Genomic DNA, 26,704 nt, shown 5'->3' on the forward strand with positions numbered 1-26,704 from the left:
TGGTCTCTGTTCTGTTGACACAACCAGAAGGTCTAGTCTTTTAATGTTAAGTGTTGTTTTTGTAGTTGTAACATATAATTCTGAGATAGGTTTGCAATATTTTTGCAATACTGTCAACTCAACTTTATTTATAAAGAACATTAAAACAACCATTGTTGCATACAAAGGACATGGAATATAATAAATCAGTCATGCATGACAAGTGAAACAAAATAACACAATAAAATAAATAGAAGTAGTTAAGCGTACAAGTACATACAATTAATATTAATAAATGAATAACAAGAAGTAGGTAAGTGAATAAGTAAATGAAATAAGTATCAAAGTAATAACACAAAATATAGCAGACACCATAAAGCACTGAAACGATAAGTAGCCAGTGAAGAGAGGTCAGGATAGGGGTTATGTGCTCCATTTTACGAGTACCAGTTAAGAGACGAGCAGCAGCATTTTGGACCCAAAAAAAAGGGGGTGAGAAAGTCAAATGAAATATATTTTTTTAAACTTTGTTCTTTGTCATAGTAGTATTGTCTTATTTGTTTTTTATAAATTAAACAAAAACATTGGCTTTAAAAATAAACAAACACTACTTTTGAAATTGACTTGAATTTCCACCCAAAGCTGGAGGTTGAGGGGAGAAAAGGAAAACTTATAATTAATTTGCCACAAAAAAAAAACCTGAATCCACAGTTATTTGCACCCATGCTGCAGATGCGCTGAAAATAGAGCCCAAAAGTGTCACATGATCACATTGGCAAACCTCTCATCCGGTCTGACTCACTTCTGATATGAAAAGTTTGGATTATCTTGCATACTTGTGACTCGTGATAAAAGGGTATTCGTGGTTTGTCCATTGGTGCTCGATGTAAAGTTATACCCTCTTTTTTAGATACATGTACCCTGTTACTTTGATATTGGAATAACACGTTTTACTTCTTCTCAGTGAAAACTAAATAATTCCTCTTCATGGGCAACTGCTTTTATATACTTTATGCATTTATCCCCCTTCTTCATTCGTAATTAAAGTTAAAAGATTGTTTGAAGACACTGACCACACAGTACATCACGAGTGAGTCAGTTACAAAAAGTGTTGTTGTCCCAAATCTGGATTTTCCATTTTTAAGGGGACACATTATTGAAAATTGACTTTTTAATGTTTGAACACAAATATTTGGGTGTCTGAAGTGGCCACGCATGTGAAATTAAACATTTTAGGAGAAGCTTAGCTCTAATTACAGTCTTTAAAAGGACACGTTAGTAAAAAAAGTTGAGTGAGGAACCAGCTGCATATATATTCACAAAACTTGTGTAGCACAAGACAAAGGTAAGACATTTTATTTTTGTGCTTGTTTAAGGGGTGGATACAGGAATTTACACATCCACACATTTTGAACTATGGCATCAGTTGCCATCAACCCTTGAGAATCTAAATACCCGTCTGCTTGTTGTTTTCCACTAACCAGTAAATAGTCTAACTAAAAACAAATGCACAACAAAAATATTATTACCCTTAGCTATTTTTGAACCCCACTGAATAGTATTTGTAACACTGGGCAAGGGATTGAGGACCCAAGTGCAGGAAAGCAGGCAAAGCCAGGCAGGGTTGCACAAAATAAAAAATAAAAAGGAGTCCATAAACCAGTATCAAAGTCACAAACAAACAAACACATGATACAAGACCCAACATGACTGTCCTAGAAATGTGATAACCGATAACAGACACAAGCAGACGCAAATGATCCAACAAGGAATGACCAGAAAAAGGGAAGTAAATACAAGCTAACTAACGAGACAACAAGAATCACCTGGACAACAAAAGTGACTGAGACAGCCGATTGGTAGACACAAGGGACAGGTGCTGACGAGAACAGGTGGACGCTAAACTATAACGAGACCAAGGTTATTTCAGTTAACAAAAACTAACGAAAAAACTAAAACTGCAATTCAAAAAACAATTTCATTAACAAAGTAGAATTAAAAAAAAAACTAACTCAAACTACATTTTATGTTTACAAAACTAGCTACAATCATAGCAAAAAGTCCTTTGTTTTAGTCTTTGGTACCGTTATTAATTTAATGCGTGAGCCTTTGGGGATGATTTTAAATGTGATTTTAAGTATATTTATTTCAATATTAGCCAGAATAAGGATGTTTGAAAGTGTGTCACACAGAAGTGACATCATCTAACAGCCGCCAACAGAAAAGCACTTTCAGATGACGTCACTCCAAGGCGACAATTTTGTGTGCTGGACTTTGGCCACCTGTGCCTCAGCTGAACTCAGCCGAAATGAAATGCTAGGTAAGAAATGTGTTACTCTTTTCATTTTACCATGTTTTTTATTAAATATTACGCACAAGTGATACACTTTTTTTTTAAACAAAAACTAATACTAAAATTAACTAAAATTAAACTCTTTTTTTTATATATATAACAAAAACTAACAGAACCACTCTAAAAACTAATTAAAACAAAAAAAAAAACAAAAAAAAAAACGACATAACAACTAACTAAAATGAAAATTCCAAAACTAGAATAACCCTGAACGAGACAGACATGAACCACAAGAAGATGAGCCATAACATGAAAGGAATCTAAATACAAACCAAAACAACATGGATCATGACAAAATTCTTGTTATAAATACTCCCTAAGGGGTAGATGCCACGGATGTACGACTTCTGTAGTCACACATCCACGCCGTTTCCGGGCAATCCTGCCACACACAAGCGGCGTCCCAACACCCCCCCCCCCCCCCAAAAAAAAGTGCCGGAAACAGCAACCAGAAACAGAAACTTCCTCCTCCGTGGCATATACCCCATTATAGCATTGCTAAAACAAAAACAAATATTGCCAATGTTTGCGTATGACTATATTGCTAATGTATAGACCCTGTAGTGAATACAATTGCAATGTTTTAATACTGTATTTCCAAATACAAAAGCAGAGAATGTCTTTAAAACACAGCTTCTGAGTCTCAACGACATTAGAGTGATTAGCTGCCTTCATATTGACCGACTGAATCAACTAAGTAAATTGCAGGCATTTTTCAAAGACTTGACAAACAAGTCAACAAAGGTAGCATAGCAACGCTCTAAAAAGAAACACGTCTGGTTGCAGTGACTGGTTTATGCTATGTCATAAGACTGTCAAGTACATCCATTTCTTTATCAAAATCCTCCTTATTCTCCCCGGTGTATGTGGCCCATTTATTGAGTCTGCTGTATAGCGGTAGCCCATTCTTCTCCCTGTAAAGGTAGACACCAGTCACTCTGTTCCACTCTGTGCTGCAGATGGGACTGGCTGCGGCCTCGTGTTCGGCAACATGTTCCTTCTCATCGTTCTCCAAAGCCACGAAACCGAAGAAGCTCTTAACATACTTTGCGGCCATGAGTTGGGCATGGACAGCGGCCGTACGATGAAAGAGGGTCTTTTCGTTGGCACGATACTTGGACCAGTATTCTTCCTGCTGGTACCCAAGGGGCGAGGAGCAGTGTCTTGTACACATCACCATGAACACCATCAAAGACATTCCGGCAACCACCAGCCAGCCAATGAGCTGAAAAACACAAATAATAATTCAGTCAGACAATTGTTAGGTGTGGCAAAGTTTGCAACTTAGAGTATGTCCATCTACAGTGTCATCCTGTCTCATAAATATTTACTGCTAAATATTCAGTTTGTTCTCACATCAGAGCACTATTTTTATTAACCAAATATTTCTAGAAGGATCTAGGGATGGGCGAGTAACGATACCAGGAACTAAAGGCTGAAATGGAAATTTTGCATTTCTTGACCGCCACAGGGGGCTCCAGTAAGAGAATCTTCAGTTGTACTCAACAATTTAATTTACTTTGAAGTGCAGACAGATCTTTGTAAATTATATAGTATGTCGTCAGTAGTGGGGTTTCCATCCAATTGTTTAATTTTTTGGGTGCAAATTTACTGACAATGCGCAAAATGGACATGCAATTTATGCCCGTTTCTATCTGTTCTTATATTGAGAGGGGACTCCGCCGCTGTAGGTGGCGGTATACACCATAGAGATGTGATCCACCAGTAATTTCAAAGAAGAAAAACAGGAAGCGACTGCGCTGTACGATGACGTCGTATGATTTTGCTTTTGTAATTCTTGATAAACCCTAGCGTTTCTTTGCTGTTTTCCATCTAAAACTGCATTCATATTTGCTTTTATTAAGCCCAAAAATATTTCTGTTTTTCAAAATTCACCCCCTCTAAGCATAAAAACTTTTTTTTTTGGGTCGTTTTTCACATTTCAAGTGTTTCCATTCCGTTTTATTTTCGCATTTCTTGAAAATTTGAATACAAACCCACCTATCGACTACTGCACTGCTATGAGATGAATGACAAGAGAACGTGAAACAGGAAACGGAAATACAGAGTAGCCTTCCAAATTAAAAGCATGGATTTCAAAACAAGATATAATTAAACATCACACACTAAACAGTTTGAGGAATTCTTAACATGGTAGATATGACTAAATTACTTGAAACACTATTGTATTGAATTGAATTAATTGCACTTCACTGTATTCCTTAAAATAGAAGTTGTACAACCACATATTTTGATTGGGGCTTTTTTTCCCACCCTCTGACCATTGTATTATTTGTTTCATTATACATATAAATAGACATATATTTTGAAATCATTTTTATTTGTGTGCCCTATGCAAAATGACTTTTATGAGCAAATTAAAAAAATATAATTTGCTATAATTGGGATATATAGGTATTTTTAAAAAATATATCTGTCATTGTTTTTGGGGAAATTTTATGTATCATAAGTACTAATGGTATCAGTGAGTAGTGAAGATTTGAGTATCGGTATCAGTCCAAAAAAAAAAAAAAAAGTGGTGTACTATTACTACCTGTGACTCATATTTCAGACGTCGGTCAATTTCTGCCCAAAAGTCTTGCAGCTCTGTAGGAACACTTTCCTTGCAAGGGAACTTTGCCATGGCCTCTGAATTATAACCAGGCGGGAAGCCCTTGACGGAGGCGGGATCAGTAAACTCACTTAAGGCACACGTGTACGCCAGACCCTGCAGCAGGGATATAACAGTCCATGTCAAGGGTGCCACCACGGCTCGACCAACAATACTTCCCAAAACTGCAAATGCCGCTGCTGTTGACAGTTTCCGGAACCTCCTGAGGCGACACTCCGATACTAGGTCCCAAGTTCTCTTGTTCAACATGACTCCAACGATGAAAAATGCCAACGCCGGAGCACCGATGGCAGCTATGCCATAGTAGTAATTTCTCCCAGGGGAACATGGACATTCAAAAGCAAAAACGTTGTATGCCGTCTGGCTGGCCACAGTGCCCAGAGCGATCATACCGTTAAAAATCATCACATCTTTACTCTTGAAGAAGAGAGACGCAAACTTAAAGTTTTCCGTGACAAGGGCATAAGCGGCCATGTTTGGGATGCTGGGGTAAGATCACTGAAGCTGTGCTGAAGTAAGGTCAAGCTAAAAAGAGAAAACAAAGATGAATACATTAAAAGTATAATGTATAAAGTTTTCTTCTAAAACCACATCATTTAATCCAGTATTTTAAAGTATGAAATAGGCACAACACAGAATCATAAAAATAAAGTCAGTCATGCAAACTTACAGGCTTCCAGTGTCCTCAGGCAAAACATGTGACTGAGCTTTTATAATCCATTTAGCGATGTCTTCTGTGAAGATGGGCTCTCAAAAAAAGCAACAACAAAAAACTGAACAACGTGTACTTTTCTAACTCAAGTCTTCCTCCCCATTCTGAGCTCAACTTTGAATTTGTGCGAGCTTTGTGGGCACCAGTGATGACTCACAGCAAAGACCTGCCCTCTGGTTTCCTCCCAGTGGAAAGAAAAAAAAACAAAAAAAAAAACTAGGTCTACAAGTGAAAACATGTGCAAACACAGCCAAGTCAGGAACTGGTAAAGCTTGCTCACTGAATGCAATAGTTTAACAAAATGGTTTTGTAGTTTTCCAGGAATTAAAAAAAAATAATCAAGGATTAAAATTATAAATGTACTTATTTGATATGTGGAGTGCACAATCCAAAGATCACCTACGCCCTAACTGTCCCCACCCCCCTTTCACGCTGACATCTCAGGTTTTCTCTGCGGTGAGCAACACAAAAAGCTCTACAGTGAGTATGAGTTGAATTACCCCTTGAGGGATTACAGCGAGTAATGCAATAAAATATGTATCTCCTACTTCAAATCTATACATATGGTTACATATGACAGTAACTGAGTTTTTCTTTTTTTTTTTATTGTGCCCTTACACAACAAAATCCCCGCAATTAGATTAACACTGAGAGTGTTAAATCTAACACTAGAAAAGTGTTTAACTGTGTCCACACCAATGAGTGTAAAATTTGACACTTTTCCCAAGTGTTACTTCTTTCACACTTAACCAATGTTACTCCAACACTGTATAGTGTTAAAAATCTGTAGTGTTGAAAGTACTCTACACTTGTTTGGCAGAATTAAATGGATGACACTGACACAACTTAACTCTGGTGTTTAAACACTTATGAGTGTATTGCACTAGTGTCAGTGTTAACCACCCCCCCCCCCCCCCAAAAAAAAAAAACTGAACCGAAACATAATACCAACACTCAAGGAAAATTACTCTGACAGTGTTAAAATAACACTGTTAAAAAAAATGTATTTATGTATGTACAATACTACTAACACAAAGGAGGAATCATACCTCATGACTTTGCCACATTTGCCACATTATGTCATATGATTTGGATCATGAGCTGGGCTAAATCATACCATCTCTCAGATGGCGTATTTATATTTTTCAAGAGAAAATGTATCGAAAATGTTCACATTATGAACATTTGACTAAATGCAGAATTGCTGTCAGAGCAATAAACCAAAACTTTTGAATTAAGTTTCAAATGCCGTTTTGCATGTTTCCACGGGAACCTGTGGGTGGATCTCCCATATATGCAAAATGACAAGACCGGTGCGCCTTCACCTATTCAAAGCGTTTGTGTCATATGAGTTGCTGTGCCTGGAATAGAATAGATGGAATAACGCTTTATTAGTACCACAGTGGGGAAAATTCTTTATTAAACAGTGGCAACAAGTGGACAGCAAAAAGTGGATCGAATGATCAAGATGGAGAAATAACTCAAAAATTCTTCAGATTGACCTCAACAAGTAGACATTGCTGGGTGTTCGTTCCAATAGCAAAATGATCCTCAATCTGGTTATGGAATGAGTTTAGCAGGTTACAATTGCACTTCTGTAATAACTAGCGCTGTCAAACGATTGTATTAAATCAGATTAACTACATCAGCCATCTTCACTGAAGCCACCCCCTTCACTCCCGGCTGTTTTACTGGATTTTGACTGATTTTGCAAGGCCCACAGAATATTGTGTTCTATGGCTATAAAAAAAAAACATTACAAAAACACATACTAAAAGAAAGATTAGAGTCTCTTTCAGCAAGAAAAAAAGTATATTTGTATCTGTTTTTCCGTTTTGAAGCAATTAGCATTAGAATATAGCTAAGTTTCATCATTATTTAAAAACCTTGTTGCAACATGGCCCTGGCTGATCTCTTATACTCTGCTGCCACCTGCTGGCCGATTTTTTCTTATTTTTTTCCCAATAACTACCATTGCTTTAAGCCACCTCTTCATATCAGAAGCTGTATCAAAGCCTTCTGTATGCTCTTGCATAAAAAAAAAGTGTATTTATACGTTTTCGGGTTTGAATGAGTTTTTAATGACGATTAATCGCTTCGTTAAAAATGCTTTTTATCAACATTGTTTGCCTGCCATATTTGAAGAGCACCTGTTATGTGCTAAGTCTTTCGACATTTAATGTTATGAGGATGTCTTCATCATGTTTCTTCATCACCTTCCTAAAGCAATGTGAAATAACACAAGCAGCTAATTATTAGTCTAAAATTTCAAGAAGAGCATCAGACAAGTACAGTACAACCAGCTAACAGTTTTTAAGTAATATTTTTCCATTTTTCCAAATCCAGGTCCAGTAAAAACCCTGCCACAGTTTGGTTTTAGCCCCAGATGCTAGCTAGCAAGTTCCCTAGCTAGCTCGCAGGGTTCCCAGTTAGCTGCTAGGGAGCTAGCTTGCTAGCACAGGGGGCTAAAGGCAAATGGACCTGGATTTGCCACCTCTGTTTCCATGTGTACAGTATTACGGCACTTAGCATTTACCCACAAGTAAGGTCCATACATCAGAATAGTAGATTTCTCCTTTCGTCCTTGCAGGTAACACACATCCTGGTTCTGTAGGCAGCTTTTGTTACATCCAGTTCAGGTTTACTGAAGTACCATTTTTTGATCAAGTTGTCCACTTGCTCTTGTTTTGTTAACCCATGAAGTGTCTCCACCTCTTCCTCTTCCCAGTCCTTTGTCGGGTGTTTAGCGAATTGAGGAGGACAGAATTCAACATCCTCCCTCATGTCTTCGAAGAACTGCACAACACACGTCCGGGCAAAGTCTCGCGCATGGAGGACACAGGTCTCGTCAAAGAGCTTCTGCTCCACGTCAAGGTAGTTGCTCCAGTAGCGCGTCTGCAGGAAGGTGGCGTGGTCTTCAAAACAAGGCTTGATGAGTCGCCCTAGCGCTCCCAGTACAATCAGGAAAAGGAGGATGGACCAGCCAACTGCCTTGAAAGGAATGGAATGCAGTATTAGTAATAATGATGCTACAAAGAAATGTAATGAATTTTCCTGATAATGGGTTAACAATTCCATTTCAAACAGTTAACTTTATGAATGAGGAAATGAAATGTCGTGTGTGGCAGAAAGGAGGCGGGGACATAGAAAACCTCGAGGTTCATTGTGAAAAACCTGCAACCGACTAGGTTTGGTTCATGGAACATGTTACTAAGGTAACTGACCGAGATCTTAACCCGTGGGCAGTATTTTATTTTGAAATGGCTTGGTCAGAACCAACAAAAAGCCAAAAAATGGTCACAATAACGCCTATGACCTCTTTTTATGAAACAGGCTAGAGTTACCTTTTTCCCTCTGGTTTCAGTTACCTCCCTTTCTGAAACGGAAGACGCAGAGTTTCCCACATTTCAGGGTTTCTTGACCCAGGGTTTTCACTAAACTTGCTTTGGGAAATACACCACTGAAGTAAGAACCTTTGTGTTAAAACCAGAAATACAACTCATCATGCTGTGAATGCTCAATGAATTCATTCCTTTGGAATTTTGGCTCTGTGACAGAAATGACATTCAATGACTTGTGCTGGAAATAAATGATGTGGGTGTAAACGGATGTTGACGATTACTTGTGAATAGCAGCGAACATAACGAGACACTGCTTTGTGGAAAGAGCGATTCCTGAAGATGATGTCCTCCTTGCAGGGCACTTTGGCCATTATTTTGATCACATCCAGTCCAGTGTTGTTGGGCATACCTGAGGGCATTATGCAAATATGATCTACCACATACAACAGAAACAAATACTAATTTCAACATATGTTTACTGTCGGTATGTACAGTACCTGGGAAGAGTACAGGATCGACACTCACACTGAAGGCACAGATAAATATTTTCCCATCCAGCAAGGTGACAAGGATCCACACCATTGGCGCCAGCATGGCCCGCTGGATCATGGCAGAGAATAAATATCTGCGGAGAGAGACGAATATTTGTGCTCTTTTCTTCACATTCTGTTGTTTGTGTTAGGAGTGAAATCCAAACAGACAAGACTCCTCACTAGTGTGACTGCAGGCATTGAAATTGCAATAATAATAATAATAATAATAATAATAATAATTAGATGGTCCCTCTAAAAAGACAATAAAAAAAAAGACATCATCTTAGGCAGGTTAAATTCAAGACTTTAAAATTCAATTAGAAATTAAATTTACAGTAAGACCAACTGAATCATATTGTTCAAAGTTGCTCAAGTCCATAAATGACGTCCACCTCCTTTTAAGAATCCCAGCTTAAAAACCACATCAGTTTTGCGGGTTCTGCTGTCGTGATTTCCTTGATATTAATTTATATTAGTCATTGGGTTATGGTTGCATTCACTTTGAAAAAAATATATAAATTTTCTGACAATTTTTTTTTTGGGGGGGGGCTTTGCTTTTGTTACATTTTTTGAGTTAATTTTTTTTTCTGTTTTATTGAATTCCCCGTTTTTCTGAGCATTTTTTAAAATATTTTTTTTCCCGGAGTTTTTCAGATTTTTTATTTTTTTTTTACTGTTTTTTGAGCCAACAACAATACAGTATAATACAGACAGAAACGTTCTTCTGGCAATTTTTTTCCCCCCGTTTTTCTGAGTACAGTATTTTTTCTGTTATTAAAAAATATATATATTTTCCGTTTTTCTGAATAATTAATTTTTTTATCTTTTTCTGCGAAATGTTGCTCTGTTTTATAAAATAAATATTTTCAGATTTATTTTTTTTACTGTTTTTCGAGCTAACAACAATACAGTATAATACAGACAGAAACGTTCTTCTGGCAATTTTTTTCCCTGTTTTTCTGAGTACAGTATTTTTTCTGTTATTAAAAAATATATATATTTTCCGTTTTTCTGAATAATTAATTTTTTTTATCTTTTTCTGCGAAATGTTGCCCTGTTTTATAAAATAAATATTTTTCAGCTTTTTAAAAATATTTTTACAACTGTTTTTCCCTCAGAGGTTAGAGAGCAAACAACAATACAATATACTACAGAAGCGTATTTCATTCACAAAACAAAAACAAAACTCCTTATTTTCTGACATTTTTTTTGGGGGGGGGGGGCGCTTTGTTTGTGTGTGTAATGTTTTCTAAATTTTCTGTTTTTCTGAATATATTTTTACTGCATTTTTTTCTTGTCATAAAAAAATCTGAAAAACTGGGGGAATTTTCATCAGAAAAACAGAAAAAAATATTCTGAAAAATGGGGGAAATTATTAAAAAAAAAAATATATATATATATATATATATATTTTTTTTTTTAATTTGTATTAAATTTCTTTTCTTTTACCTCTGAACTCCAAGTTACTTGTTGGCGGACACTTTCTCGCATGCAATACGCTTCCGTAGAAACGTAACTATTAGCTTACTAAAATCATGCCGATCAATTGACATATTGAAGGTATGAGGAAAAGTTGTCTGCCATTAGCGAGTCTGCAACAAGTCACTTAAAGTTCAGAGGTCGATTATTTATTTATTTTACTTTTTCCCCCCTCTTTTTTCTAGAAATATTTTTTTTCCTACCGTTTTTCAGAATTTTTTCTTCTTCTGTTTTTCTGAATATTCGTATATATTTTTTGTTCACCCTTCCTTCCTTTCTCATCTAAGATCTCATATTTTTGGGACCGGTTCGGGATATCTATTAAGTCAATTTTGTTGCTCTGTGCATAGAGCACATGCAATGATAAAGATTCATTCATTCATTGCAGTTAATGATGAATATAAAAAGTTGGACTTACTTGACCACAGCTGGATTTTTCGACCGTTTCCCAGTAGGTCTCATCCACTCATCCATCATGACGCCCGTATGTCGATTGACCAGGACCCCCAAGAAGAAAAGGATAATGGGCGGAACGACCATCACTCCCAAAGAGTACAATTTGTTGTACTGCGGAAGGCACGGGCAGTTGAAGTCGAAGCTGGTGTAAAGTTTGACACTAACCAAGGCGAGGACGATACAAATCCCGTTGGATATTGATTCGGAGTTTGATTGGAAATACTGCAAAATTAACTTCAGACGCTCCATCATTTAAAATTTAAACAACAGCTGCCGCCTTAGAAGATGAGACTAGTACTTGGGGGGGTGCATGTGTGCAAATATTTCCTGATCCTAAAGGCAAATCAGCGGCTTCCATTCAGTGCACAGAGGTACGAGTCGTTGAGTCCTTTTCTGCAGTTTGCCAGGTGGGAGGTACAAAAGAATCACCTGACAGCTGAACAATGTGACCACACCTTTGCCTTTTTGCATTCATATAAAAGCTCACAAAGAAAGACAGCTGCAACAGAAGCACTGTACTTGCTTTGCCTTCTGCATACAACGTTGTACATTATGTTCAGTGGATAAGTCTACACACCCCCATTTCAAAGGCCGGCTTTATGTGGTATAAAACAATTAGACCATTACAAAATCTTTTCCCACCATTAATGTGACCTATAATGTGTACAACTCAATTGATTCATTTTCCAAAAAATCCTTTCAAGAGAGGAAATCAAACATTCTAACGCATGTTGAATGGGAGTCAGCACACATCTGCCACCATTTAAGTGCCTGATTCATTAAGTAATTAAATAAACTTAATTCTTGTAGGCTTTTCCCAAAGATTTTGTGCTCACAGTGACCACTACGTCAAACTGTTAATTCTTTCCAGCGGGCAGTTCCAGCTGTGGAGAAATACTCTTGATGTGATAAATTGCGTGATTTAAGCTCAATATATAAACATCAAGATTTACTTTGTCAGTTTTCAATTTATTAAAAACTATCTTCTTTGTTTTAATTTTATTTTGTTAATTAAAATGTTTTTATTTTATTTTAATATTAGTTATTTTAAAAAATTATATTTATTTATTTACTTTGGCAGAGCAAATTTTTAATATTTCTTCTACTACAGTGAAACTGAATACTTTTTTTTTTTTTAGATGGGTGCAAACCGGGGTTTTTTTTTGTAGAATTTTTAGGGGCGTTACAACACCCCCCAATGCATTTCAATGGGCATCAATTATACGTGGAATTTTGCTATTTGCAGGATATTTACTGAATCATAATCAGATGGTCACGATAGCAGCAAAATAATTAATTCTGAAGTTTCAAAAATAATGTCTGGCAAGTCACAGAAAAATGCATGCAAACTTATCAGGAGAAAAATCATCATGCAACAAGTCAAATCAACAAAGGAATTGATCAGGTGGAAAAGTGGAAGGGCTAGCCAAATCAATCACCAGACCCGAAACCAATCATAAATTGGACTTGAGTGAAAGGAGAAACGTCCAGTAAAAAAACAAGACCTGAACACACATTTCAGATGAAGAATGCAAGTCTACGGGAGTCAATGGGTCGCAGGTTTGGTGGAGTTTTCGTCAATGGCAATTTACTGAATAATGTGAAAAAAATTCTACCAAAGTTCAACTTTATTGGAGAAAAAGAAAGTAAGTACAGCCAAAATATTTTTTGAAAAAAAAAAGTCACATGACAAATGGGTCGTTTTCACTAAACATACTTTACAAATCAGATGGCACCAAAAGGCTTCCAAATGAAAACAGTAGTAACACATAACTAAGAAATAATCTTTATAAAACTTTAAAGGAGGAATCTTGATTTTGCCAGTCAACACACGACCCTTTTAACGCAAATATGACTGTTGTGGATTTCACAGGTGCCCTGAGGTGTAAATGCTGCATAGAGTGTGTGAATATTCTTTGCTTTCAGAGTGCACTGCAGCATGAGTTGAGAATCAAGTGAGGCAGAAGGAATAAAGTTCAACGGGTAAAAAAAAAAAAAAAGTGTCAGTTGGAAGTAAAAGCAAGAGTACAATCAAATCAAGTCAACATTAAAGTTGAACAATAAAACAGCCTACAAACAGTAGATCATATTTTAACAGCGTCTTCTTGAACTCTTCAACGCAACAGCAGTCGGAAGTCACCTGAGCATTGCTTCAGTCGACTTCTGAGGGAATGTAATGGAAGTGACAATACTCTTTTTAAGTCAAGGCGATGTCTGATGACTGAGCGCTGTCCATGACCCGGAAGACTCCAACCTTCTCCTTCCTCGTTCCCCTTTTTTCTTTGTCTGGAATTCCACAAGGTTACATTTCATCAGAAAAACACAACCGTATTTCATTTCATTCTTGCGGTGTTTGAAACGAAAACAATTGTTCTCTATCTAAAATGTTGCATTTCTAAAACATACAATTACATTTTTTTTGGATTTACAGCATCCATCATTTATTTCACTTAAGCCACACTGGATGCTTCGTTTAACTATCACCAAGTACATTTTTAGTTGCCCGTCTTTTACTTCTTAATTGTGTGGATCTGTGAAGCAAATTATATAAATCGGCCAATTCAACACACTGCTTTCTTTGTTGGGAGAGTTTTAGACGTATAAAATAATTCCTTCTAAAATTAATTCTTGAGTACCTACCCAGCAAGTCACTACGGTCCAATAAAAACTCCAGGTCTTTATTGCTGATCACCTGCCCGCTTGATGATTTCAACTCCCTGGACAGATAAAAAAAATAAAAGACAGCCAACGTGACAAACGGTATAGAAAAGCATTTAATAGGTACTTTATATGACAACGACTTACTTCTCAGTGCGCCTGGCGCGGAGCAGCTCCATCAGTTCATCCAGATCAATGCAGCTTTTAGGTTGGTTCAACTCTGCCCTGCCACCTTTGAACTTATCTGGATAAAAGAAAAAAAAAAGTCACAAAAAGAAATAAAGAATTAACTCTGACTGCCAAAAACGTTAAATAACGTTTCGTAAAATCCTATGGAGGAGTGCCAAAGACGTTAAAAGACGTTTTTTTTTCAAAACAGGTGAAACTAACCATTTTCTATTGTTGATTACTCAAAAACGGAATAAGGTAGAAACAAACTTTTTTTTTTCTGATGGAAGATGAGAGTTCAATCTTGTTTTGGTAGTAGGTGTGTTTCCATAGTCCAAACACATAATTTTCTATGGACCTTGAAAGATCAGTCAAAATGCTTAAAATCGTCTGGCACCCACAGCATCCCTTTTCTGAAAACGTCTGGCAGTCAAAGAGTTAATAAAATTGCTAGTTTTATTCAATATTTCAATATATTAACTTATTTATCAATTTCTTTGTTTTAATACGTTTTATAATACTTTGTCCTTCACTCCCAAAAACGTATTTAATATGTTTTTTCAAATTTTTTATGCTAGAGCATACAGAAGGCTCGGATTCAGCTTCTGACGTGGAGAGGTCGCTTAAAGGAATGGTAGTTATTACAAAAAAACGGCCAACAGGTGGCAGCAGAGTATAAGAGATCAGCCAGGGCCGTGATGCAAATTTCTGCAAAACGAAATAAAAGAAGAGACGCTAATCTTTATTTTGGTAGCATCCATGTTTTTAGAGCAATAGAACAATATTCTGTGGCCCTCGCAAAAATCAGTCAAACAACCGGGAGCGAAGGCTGCTTCGGTGAAAATGGCTGGGACCGAATGAGTTAATAAATGTGAGATGACATACGTATCTATAAGAAATCAACTGCCATAATGAACAGATTTGTTTGCTTGGCACAATGATAGCCACTGCCACTATTTAAGATCTGCTCGTGCCGATTTACAAATGGACTCACTCTTGTGGATGACCATCTGTTCCAGCTTCCTTTTCGCCGAGGCTCTCTCCAAAATCTTTTGGTCGATGGTGTTTGCTGTGACCAGACGATACACCACCACCGGTTTCGTTTGCCCGATGCGATGACAGCGGTCCTGGGCCTGCAGGTCTGCCTGGGGGTTCTGAGAACAAAATCATGTTCAAATTCATACCCAGAATGTAAAACTGTGTTCAGTTCCAGGGAAATGGTTGTTAGGAATACCACTGGCATGTGAACCTCATCTCAAGGCTCCAAAAAGATAAGACTCCCCCTCTTGTTGACCTACCCAGTCACTGTCGAAAATAATGACAGTGTCAGCAGCTGTCAGGTTGATCCCAAGCCCTCCAGCTCTGGTGCTGAGCAAGAAAATGAAAACCTCTGGGTCTTTGGAAAACTTTGTCATCTGGAAGGGAAAAAAAAAAAATGTAGCGGGGTTAGTACTTTTATCCTTTCTAAAGAAATACCATTTGCACCTTTATAGTGGTCTTATTTGAACTCACATTTTCTTCTCTATCAGCATAGGACATGCTGCCATCCAATCTGCTGTACTGGAAGCCACGCAGATAGCAATAGTCCATTAGAATGTCCAAGATGGAGGTCATTTGACTGAAGATGAGTACCTTAACAACAACAGTCAAGTTTTATATGAAGTGAACAATCGCTAAAAGACATCAATTAAAATATTTTCATGTATTAGAGCTTGATTTATTTTCCCTCACTTGAGACTTACTTACTCCACCTCCAGCTTTATTGCACCTTTTGCCATCCAATATCAATACCATTTGCCATCACTATTGGACTGCTGGCATGGTTATGAATAGTCAAAAAGATACATTTCTGATTAATACAAATATGTAAATAATAATAAAATAACAAAAAAAAAAAATACATTTAATAGAATTATTTGAGAATCCTCCATTTCACGTTTTACCAAACAAACCGTGACCACAACACCGAGATGGAAAGGTTATCCATCTCCAAAGACACTATTAGCTTTAAATACAGTCTTTCTCCTCATCTTTGCCAATTTAAATCATTTTAAACTTTGGATTTCTGAAAGGGTTTGTATCGTGTTTTAGCAATGTAAAGTAGTTGTTCCAGGGTCTAGCAGGGGTGGACACAACATACGGTATATTCAGGGATGTGATTTGACCAAAGTGCAATTATCTGAAAATTTAGCCGGGGGTCTGGGGGCCGCTGGCACCCAGCTAGGTCAATGTATATTGAACTATCCCATATAAAATGGCAGTTTTAGTCAACTCAAAATCAGTCACATTCAAAAACATTGGACTGCCTTTGCTTTTAAAAACTATCACTGAGAATATCATCATATCTAACTAATGTGATTACTAAGTTAACACATAAATAATGTTGAGGGGTTCAAATTTCATGAACAAATAATTGTATCAGGACCAAATGAAAAGTAACTCATATTAGAGCATACCACAAATGTCTTTGTTATAGCAGAAGATGTTATCTGTCGGAGTCATGTGCATACACAATGAACTACTAAAAAAAATAAATAAAAAAAATAAAAAAATAAAAATCGAATTTTTTTTGGGGGGGGGGGGGGGGAGATAAAAAAAAAAGGAATTCCGCGAATTAGCGGAAAAATCACATCCCTGTATATTGAAGAAGAATTGGGAAAAGGAGTGGAACATGATTCAGTTGGAAGCAGTGGAGAAAATAATTGTACAGCAAAGGAAAAGCACGTGTTGATTGGATAAAATTCTTTAACTTAATTATGTTACGTATAACCTGACAAATGTAGGGTGAAATCCATCTCTCCTTTAAGCGTCAATTAGTGTTCGACAAGAGATATTTTTTTCGGTTTTATTTTTACAGGAAAACTAGAACAGACAGCACAAGCGCTGTTATCCAAACCATGACCTTGTTTTACCTTATGTCCTCTTTCCTTGAGTGCAGGCAGAAGCCGGTCAAGTATGAGAAATTTCCCAGAACACTGTACCAGCTGCTCATCAATCTGCATCAAGAATGGGGAGGGGAGATGTCAAGAGATTTTTATTTTTTTTTCAATGTACTTTAATTTCAATGTATTTCCTGGTTGGAAGGTAGCCTGGATTGTTCTATTCTGTCTCTTCTACCTCAAACCCTGTTCTTTTTACAGGCATTACTATAAATATTGATGTCAACAGAAGGGCTATATCAAACTCCGCGGCACAGGAAAACTGTTCCAAAGTACACATAGCCACCGTAATGGACAACTAAGTTGCCAAACAGGATGCGTTTAAAGGGGAAAAAACTATACTGTAAACGCCCAATTTTTAAAAACTAAATACATTGTAGGTGCCAGCACTAGTCCAAACACTGTGCTTTAATATTGCATTTTGGAATAAGAATTAAGAGTAATTAATCAACATGCAACTGCATTTTTGATGCCGCGGAGATTAAAAACAACACAAAAAAAACCCCTTTAAAAATGCATAGAAAAATATTTTAGCATAACCAAATAAAATTATTAATAAAAAAAAAAAAAAAAAAGACAATCACTTTCAAACATGCAAATAAATGATAAATAACACAAATGAAAGAATACGTCATACAAAAATTGCCACAATGACATCATTTTTGGTTGTTTGAGGTAAACACATAGGAAACATCAATAAGAAAAAAATTGAGGTGGTTTACTATAAAAGCAATCAGAACTATATTTTGAGGTAGTGAAATATATATATATATATATTTTTTTTTTCTTTTAAAAAAACAAACAAATCAATTAAAAAAAAAAATAATAAATGTTTTTTTTTTTAAATATATATATATATATATAAACATTTTTTTTTTGTATGTGGGTGAGTATGTGTATGTGCGTGTGTGTGTGTGTGCGTGCGTGTGTGTATTCATCAGTTTACCTAAAGCCCATTAAAAAAAATCCCATACTAATAATATAATATAATAATAAATTGCCAAATGCAGAAACATCAATGTAAGTTATCACGATGTAGTGGCTCTCGCTAACAGACAGAATTAAGTAACCGGAATTAGGTTAAAAAATTCTATATACGTAGACCATGTTTCTATAAATTTTGATATTTGGTTTTTATTTGAGGCAGATATTTTTTCCATTAAAATGTGATTTATGAGGAGGTTAGACCATTGGTCGATATTCAGAGTTTGTTTATTTTTCCAGTTAACAAGAATTGTTTTTTTAGCGATAGTAAGGGCTACAAGTGTAGATTGAAATTGTTTATGTGGCAAGTCAGTTGTTGTTAGGTCACCTAGCAAACACAAGTTTGGAGATAAAGGTATCCTACAGTCCAAAACAGCGGAAAGTTTTTCTAAGACTTTAGTGAAATATTTTTTTTTTACAGCATAGTGTTTTCTGTCAAATTGGCAGCTATTTGATAAATCTCAATTATGTATTCACATTGAACACTCTTGCAAGTACCCATCAGGCAAAAACAACAACAACAACATCTAAACATGAATGTATTCTACCTTGAAATCTTGTGTGGCTGGATCCAGTGGGTATTCAACCAGGTAAGGATGGTTACAGCATCGTTTGAGCAGCATGAGAATATTCTGCATCTTTAGGTTGATCTGAGCATCCAGAGGGCAACGGATGTCCAGCACTGGGGAGGAGCTGACAGGAGGAGGACGTGGGGAGCAACTTCATATGACTGGCACAACATGTTATTGGATCCAACACACTAATAATGACTACACTTTATAGAAGACTGAAGTTATTTTTCCTGACCTATGCGCCTGCTCTTTTTGGAGCTTTTCCAGATATTGCTCTAAGCCTGAAGGTGTATCATCCTCTGTTTCACCGTAGTTTACCATCTTTCGACTGCGACGCGTTGGTCTGCCATCCGGTGTCAAAATCACAGCTGCTTCAGTCTGAAAACAAGCACAAAAAAATAAATAAATATTTTTTTTTGTTTCTACTACTGTTATTGGCGAGCATGTGTTTGATAGGCAGTAAGAAAAGCCTCTCTAAAACTTTGGTTTTTAGTAAGAATGAAAACCAATTGCAATTTTAAAAACGCACAATTAGTAAGTAATTTAGTAAACCATAATCAAACCTAAGTAACACAGTGAACTGGCGGTTAGTTTGTTTATATAACAGGCAAGAGCTCTTGGTTTAAATATCCATTAAAAGAACTGGTTGGAGCGTAGATGTTGAACTGATGATTGTTTAGGTTTCCCCAGTGACATTCCAAAAACACGCATGCATCCATGAATCAAGTCATATCTGCCGATACAGATTCCAACCACATGAATTAGCTGGTAAAAATTTCAATTTATTTCAGAGCTGCAACTTATTTTAATAATCAATGAGTCAGATTTATTTATTTTTTTTAAATGTCCATCCTTTTATTAAAAAAACAGGACTTCAAATCAACAGTGCTCAAATGCTTAAATCAGGATTCATTTACTGGTTTGGTCTGTAAAATGTCAGAAAAAAGCTTTGAACACAATTTTCCAACGTAAAAACAGATGTTGGCAAATGTCTTGTTTGGACTAACCTCAAAGATAATCAATGATGCCGTATGCTATCATGGAAGAGAAATTTGAATATTCCTAGTATACTGCCTGGTGGAGCTCCGGCAAGGCTACGGTCTGTGAATTTGTGACAAGGTGCTCCAAGTGAAAGAGCGCAACCCAGTGTCTTCCACCACTGACGGTATTTAGTCCAATCAAACGTATTTATGGTCTGCGTAAGCTTCTTACGTTTCGCGTCTTTTTGGTTCTTGCCATGAGCGTCCAAAAAATTGGTTATTTTGAAGCTTTTTGACAAACTTACTACCAGTTTTCATGTAGTGATAACACCAGTTAACGTTTAGATGTACGTAGCAAAGGTTCCAAAATAGTCCACAGTCCTTAAAAGTCATTAAAAAAGATACCTTATGCTGGCCAAGCACTTTTGCAATGGTCTTGTTCACCACAGCAGTGTAGAAGGTTTCTTGTTTGGCTGTCAGAGGGGCATAAACGATTATCTCCTTCTTTGGAGGAACCTCCAGAGTCACGTCAGTCTTCAGTCTCCTCAGCAAGAACGGAGTCAGAATCTAAAACAATAAAAAGGACAATAGTCTGAACTCGACAAGACAATGCAATCTAAAAAACGGTATCGGTTAAATTTGGAGTACAGAGGTACATTTGTTTGGGGACTAACCTGGTGCAACATGCTTAGGATGTTGCGTTCGCGCTCCGCAGCCACCACACTTTCTGCCTCGCCGATTGTGTCAATGTCGAACCAAGACTCAAAGCTACGCAATAATAACAAAGAGGTTACATTACTATTGTCATCAGTGTGATTTTGCAGCAAATTGGTCAAATAAAACACACAAAACAAACCTCATTGTGCATTCAATGCAATTTCAAATGGTAAATTATTTCATTTGTGACCTCACAAGGCATTTACAAATTGTCCAGCTTTTCATTACTTCCTTGGATAATTTGACAAAATAAACACTCTTAAAGGGCCAACGCTCAACACGCTCTTACAGCTACAGTAGCATCAATATTGACAATCTGAAAAGGTAAGACTAATGGTTTAAGATTTTAGCATAGTTTATTGGTAGACCGTTTCCAATTGTTAGGTCTCATGATGTCAAAATATAACCAGCAGAATAAAGAGTACCGTTTAAAATACAAATGGTAATTGAGCCAGCAAATGTAGATTAAACACTTGTTGGATTTTACAGACCTTAGAGAACAGCAATTTGTGCAAAAAGAATGTTCATACCAATTTTTAGAGACGATTAAATGAAGTTCACCTGAGTGGGGTGTACACATTTACATTATATCACAATTGAATCAACATTTATATAAAAAAAAATAAAAAAAAGGTGTGACAGTTTTAGCACCAACTACCATGTAACTCATATTCGGCGTTCAACGTTAGGACTCCTAAATCCTTTAGAGGCAAGTTACTAACACTGCTCGCATTATCACAAGCTGTTGCTGTTTTTTTGTTTTTTTAATTAGTCCAAGAGACAGGTCAAAAAGTTGCCGACATTGAAGACAAAGGTTTCTCTTGACAACTTGTACCGGCCACACACTGGCACATACAAAGAACAGCTTAGCTTTTGAAATATAAGCACTTCCATATTCTTTTTTATTGCTACTCTATACAGACTGTGAGGTCCAGTCAGAGAGATGGCGGAGGGTGCCAGGTGTGGCCCGTACTTTGCCCAGGTTTGCTCTAGTCCATTAACTCTTTGACTGCCAGACGTTTTCAGAAAAGGGATGCCGTGGGTGCCAGCCGATTTTAAGCATTTTGACTGATCTTTCAAGGTCCATAGAAAATTATGTGTTTGGACTGTGGAAACACACATACTACCAAATGAAAGATTGGACTCTCATCTTTCATCAGAAAAAAAAAGTTTGTTTCTACCTTATTCCGTTTTTCAGTAATCAACAATAGAAAATGGTTAGTTTCACCTCTGTTTTGAAACAAACGTCTTTTAACGTCTTTGGCACTCCTCCATAGGATTTTACTAAACGTTATTTAACGTTTTTGGCAGTCAAAGAGTTACATTTTTAAACTGCTTACTGTTCAACGCTGAACTGCTGAGAATTCAATTGTACTATTGTAGAACTTTTACCTCTTAAGGTCATCAAAGACCTCAGGCAAGAGGAAATTGAGAAGAGACCAGAGCTCAGCCAAGTTGTTCTGTAGTGGAGTCCCGGTAAGCAGCAGCTTGTTGTCGGTGGGCAACATCTTCAACTCCTGCACTAGTCGACAGTTGAGGTTTTTGATTCTGTGGCCTTCGTCGACAATCAAGTACTTCCACTGACAGCGCTGAAAAAAAGGGGGGGGGGACAGGTGTGAACTTGGTAAGTTTATACTTTTAAATGACGAAAAAAAAAAAGAAGACAACTTAAATGGTGCGTCTATCTCAGTCAAGATCACAGATAAAAGTAGAAATGTGTTTTTCCATTTAGCTAGTAACCATCATTTGTAGTACAGTACATTGATTAAATGTTTGAAGCAGTTGAAGAAGACAGAAAATAGATGATACCTGAAGGTACTTTCGGTCAATCATGGCAATCTCAAATGAGGTGACGACGACGGGACACATATTGAGGGATCCCTGGGATTTGCGCATGTGTTTCAGCAGTTTGCCCCTCTCTTTTTGCGGGCCATGATAAAGCAGTACAGACACCTAGGAGACAGATGACATCGGGACAAAAAGGAAATTAGGATGAATGATTTTACTTTTTGAAAATATACTGTGTATTTGTGGGCTGTAATGATCAACCAAAGTTGATATTTGATTGGTATCGTGACTTTTCAGAGTTCTGCAATGCAAAAGGGCGTCGCTGTTCTGGTGCACCGCTCACCCTAATGTCATGGCAGTGAACAGAAGAGTTAGCTGACAAGAGTTAGTTTGGTCAGTAATTTGGAATTTCATTGAATTTGCAGTATTAGAATATCGAGCATTTTCATAAGTTATTGTAACCCTTGAGAGTACCATGACCATTAGTAATTGGGACATGCAACAGAAAATGTCTGAACGAATGGGCAACACAAGACTACGGACTCCACACACATCCTACTTCCCTGACGCAACCGAGAGTGCAAGTTCTACTATAGTTTGAAGCATACAATTGACTGACAAGACTACGGGCGACATGAACGGTTTCAGTCAGGAAATCCAAATATGGGCATATTTTACGAGCCCCTGAAATGAGGCTGAGGTTTGGCAACTAGAAAATGTTTTCCATTATTTTTGAGTGGACTGTGGGTGGGACCATATTTATAAAAAAATGTATTGACTCGTGTTGAAAATGACCTGTGTGCTAAAATAAAAGTAAACTAGGGCTGATTTTATTCGTGTTACAAATCTCTCGTCAATATATGTTCTATTTGATAAAAAAAAATGGATTTTTGGCGAAGTGAAAAGCAGTCAAATATTTTGCGACACCTCCTGCGTCTCCTTTTCTTTGGCACCACATTGTTTATTTTTTTTTTTAAATGACCTCAAATGGCAATTACAGATTTAATTTGAATTGTATCGATTTATGACAAACAACCTCTCGGAAACTAATTGTGCTCATATCTTGGGAACTTGTCTTTAATGATTGTGCCCACTGTAATTAGGAAGTTATAGTACTTCCGCATTGTAACAAATGCATCTGTTTTCCCCAAAGGCAAAACACATAATCCAACCCAAGGCTGGGCAATTAATGATCAATAATCAAGTGTTAGTGAGAGACCGAGGTTGTGTGGAGGTTATACCATTCAGGAATTTTTAGAAGCTAAATGTGGTAGAGCGTTACCATTAATTATTTGGTTACTTTTGTTGCATGAGAGTCCAAACACAAGCCAAGTAGAAAATTCCTTGACATACATACTTCATTGCTTCAAAGACAAACGGCGTTAACACATCAACACAAACTTTAGCACTATCAAATTCCATACGTTTGAAACAATCCACTTTTAATAAGCAAGAAATGAAAGATTTAACAGTGTGATTAATGTAGCCAAGTAGACCACCCTCTTACCTCTGGTGTGAAGCGCTTGAACTCATTGATCCAGTTGGGCAGAGTGGAGAGTGGCGCCACCACCAAGAACGGGCCCATGACTTTTTTTTCAAGCATCATGGCGATGTGTGCGATACACTGGATTGTCTTTCCAAGTCCCATCTCATCAGCGAGGATCCCGTTGATGCCATTCTCCCACAACATCTGGCATCAAGGCAGAAACTCAACTTATACTTCTTTTTTTTTCTTTCTTTTTTTTAAATATAGAGACTTAAAAAAAAAATCACAGCTGGAACAAAGTGCTGTAAATAAGATCGAACATTAAGTAAATTTCAGTATGAAAGTCGTTTCACCTTGAAATCATTGCTCGGGTCTGCGACCAAAATGGCCACTTGTTTTTCAGCATGTACGAATATTAAGAATTTCAGCTGGTCATGGTCATGTGAGAGCATACGTTTTTAATGCTCCCACTAACACAAGCACTGTACAGACGCTCCCCTACTTACGAACATTCGAGTTACGAACAACGGTACATACGAACATTTCTGCGCGTACAGTATGTCGAAAAATATTCGGAAAGAGATGCTGTAAGTTAGATTTTTGTATTGCGCGTAGTGCTTCTTTCCGCCGCTAATACCGACGCTTGGCGCTGTGAGAGCTCATTGGAGGCTCAGCAACGTGTCGAGGAGGAGGAGGAAGAAACGCCGGTCCCCATGAAGGAGGAAATAACTTTTGAAGCCGATTCCAGCGACGACAAAGAATCTCTCATGATATAAAATCCTCCTCCATCATCTCCTTAAGCATCGAGTACATCTTCCAAAAGTAAGTTAAACTTCATTTTATTTATCTTATTACGTACATGTACATACTGTGTGTGTGTCTTTCGCTCTCTTTCTCTAACATACGTAGTACAGTACAGTACTGTACGTATTCTCTCCATTTTATTAAAAGTTTTTTTCAGTACAATCCAATGTAGGTTACTTGTACAAGCCTTAAACATACTTATATAAACCTTCAATATACTTATATAGGCTTTAAACATAAATTATAATACAAAATATAGCACTGAAGCAACTTACGAACAAATTCACCTTACGAACGATCGTCCGGAACGTAACTCGTTCGTAAGGTGGGGAGCGTCTGTAATGCTGTGGTCAGACTAAACACAAGCTGAGCATTTTTGTCGCCCAATTGGAAGACGACAGGAGGGATACACTCAAAGACAAATGACAGAGGAGAAGGCCTGTGTCGCTTCCACATCCCACCGAACACTACATTTTCCTGCAGACTTTTGTGGTCACACACGCACACGCACACGCACGCGCACGCGCACGCGCACGCGCACGCGCACGCGCACGCGCACGCGCACGCGCACGCGCACGCGCACACACACACACACACACACACACACACACACACACACACACACACACACACACACACACACACACACACACACACACACACACACACACACACACACACACACACACACACACACACACACACACACACACACACACACACACACACACACACACACACACACACACACACACACACACACACACACACACACACACACACACACACACACACACACACACACACACACACACACACACACACACACACACACACACACACACACACACACACACACACACACACACACACACACACACACACACACACACGGTGCATTTTCAAAAGTAATCTCTAAGCTAAAAATCAAATGTTGAAATGGTGGCCAATCCAATGGACACCAACAGTGACAAGTGTTTTAGTTCCAATTTTCAGGGGAAAATGTTATGCAATATGCAAGTGCGTATGATTACATAATGATTCAATTACTATGCAAATAAGTTATGAAAACAGATACTGAATGAGGCGAGTTAAAGATTAAAACGCTTCTTCAAATTGCCATCGAAGATTTAAATGCACTTTCAAAAACAAAAGACAGCAAAGGTTTTTTGGGGGAAAGCCATTAAAGCGTCACTTCTTCAATCAGGCTGAAACTACTCACTCGAAGCCACTCGATGCCCTCGATCTGGTACCACCTCATGACCCCACCGGTGAAGAGCTGTGGTTGTTGAGCAGGAACTGCCTCTCCGTTCACCTTCCTGTCAGGGTCCAGCAGATGTTTGGCATTGTCTCGCACCGTCTCCGTCAAACGGTTCTTGATGTCTTGGTTGGTATCACTCATGTTCTCGATAATGTTGGCATCCAGCTTCTTCTCGGCTGGGGCCGCTTCCTAACATGAAATTGAAGACACAACGGTTTCAACAAAACAGACTTTGACATCTCATCTTGAAATCGGAAAAGTTGAGGTCTAAAGTAAAAAAAGCAACACATATTACCGCTTCCTCCACTTTCACTCTCTTAGCCTGTGACATGATTTCCTGCAGAAAAAAAATGAAAGCAAAATTCAAAAAGAAAACCTAACACGAAAAATGTAGTAAGAATCAAATGGGACCATACTTCTTTAGACATGACATCAGCAATTTTGTAGTCATCTTCTCTTGCTCTCTTCTTTTTATCTGGTTTGAAAAAAACAAAAACAAAACTTGGCACACATAGATGAACAACCATTCACACCCACAATCACACCTACGGATAATGTGGAGTGGACAATTGGCCTACCATGCATGTTTTTGGAATGTGGGAGGAAATCGGAGTACCTGGCGTAAACCCACGCAGACATGTGAAGAACATGCAAACTCCACACAGGAAGGCCGGCGCTGAAATCGAACCCTGGGCTTCAGAACTAAGAGGCGGACGTGCCAATCAAGGCACCAAAGTGCCGCCCATAGAACTAAATAACATATGAAGTACATTTCTTCTGTTTAAATGGCAAATGGACTTCTTTTTATGTAGTGTTTTTTTTCCCTACACCATGTGGTGCCCAAAGTGCTTTACAAAGCCTC

The 26,704-nt window shown here is 37.6% G+C and overlaps 3 protein-coding genes across 3 annotated transcripts; all 3 read right to left on the reverse strand.

The window, feature by feature from the left end:
* Positions 1–1,319: 1,319 nt before the first annotated feature.
* On the reverse strand, positions 1,320–5,779 carry LOC144061771 (calcium homeostasis modulator protein 2-like). Its single transcript, XM_077582510.1, has 3 exons — positions 5,635–5,779; positions 4,887–5,489; positions 1,320–3,557 (listed from the first exon to the last, which is right to left on the reverse strand). Exons 2-3 carry the CDS (start codon positions 5,436–5,438, stop codon positions 3,132–3,134), a joined length of 978 nt encoding a protein of 325 aa, XP_077438636.1. The 5' UTR covers positions 5,439–5,489; positions 5,635–5,779; the 3' UTR covers positions 1,320–3,131.
* Positions 5,780–8,195: 2,416 nt separating this feature from the next.
* calhm3 (calcium homeostasis modulator 3) lies at positions 8,196–11,734 on the reverse strand. Its single transcript, XM_077582511.1, has 4 exons — positions 11,448–11,734; positions 9,515–9,642; positions 9,299–9,426; positions 8,196–8,667 (listed from the first exon to the last, which is right to left on the reverse strand). Exons 1-4 carry the CDS (start codon positions 11,732–11,734, stop codon positions 8,233–8,235), a joined length of 978 nt encoding a protein of 325 aa, XP_077438637.1. The 3' UTR covers positions 8,196–8,232.
* A 1,361-nt stretch (positions 11,735–13,095) lies between these two features.
* LOC144061404 (lymphoid-specific helicase-like) lies at positions 13,096–26,393 on the reverse strand. Its single transcript, XM_077581833.1, has 17 exons — positions 26,259–26,393; positions 26,138–26,179; positions 25,804–26,031; positions 23,799–23,981; positions 22,313–22,456; positions 21,896–22,092; positions 20,461–20,554; positions 20,192–20,353; positions 19,042–19,184; positions 18,783–18,927; positions 17,224–17,307; positions 15,824–15,943; positions 15,610–15,726; positions 15,306–15,465; positions 14,291–14,387; positions 14,126–14,202; positions 13,096–13,771 (listed from the first exon to the last, which is right to left on the reverse strand). The coding sequence occupies exons 1-17, from the start codon at positions 26,367–26,369 to the stop codon at positions 13,683–13,685; spliced, it is 2,193 nt and encodes a 730-aa protein (XP_077437959.1). The 5' UTR covers positions 26,370–26,393; the 3' UTR covers positions 13,096–13,682.
* Between the last annotated feature and the right edge of the window lie 311 nt (positions 26,394–26,704).

This window comes from Vanacampus margaritifer, chromosome 12 (assembly GCF_051991255.1).
Source record: "Vanacampus margaritifer isolate UIUO_Vmar chromosome 12, RoL_Vmar_1.0, whole genome shotgun sequence".
In the NCBI taxonomy this organism is placed as follows: domain Eukaryota; kingdom Metazoa; phylum Chordata; class Actinopteri; order Syngnathiformes; family Syngnathidae; genus Vanacampus; species Vanacampus margaritifer.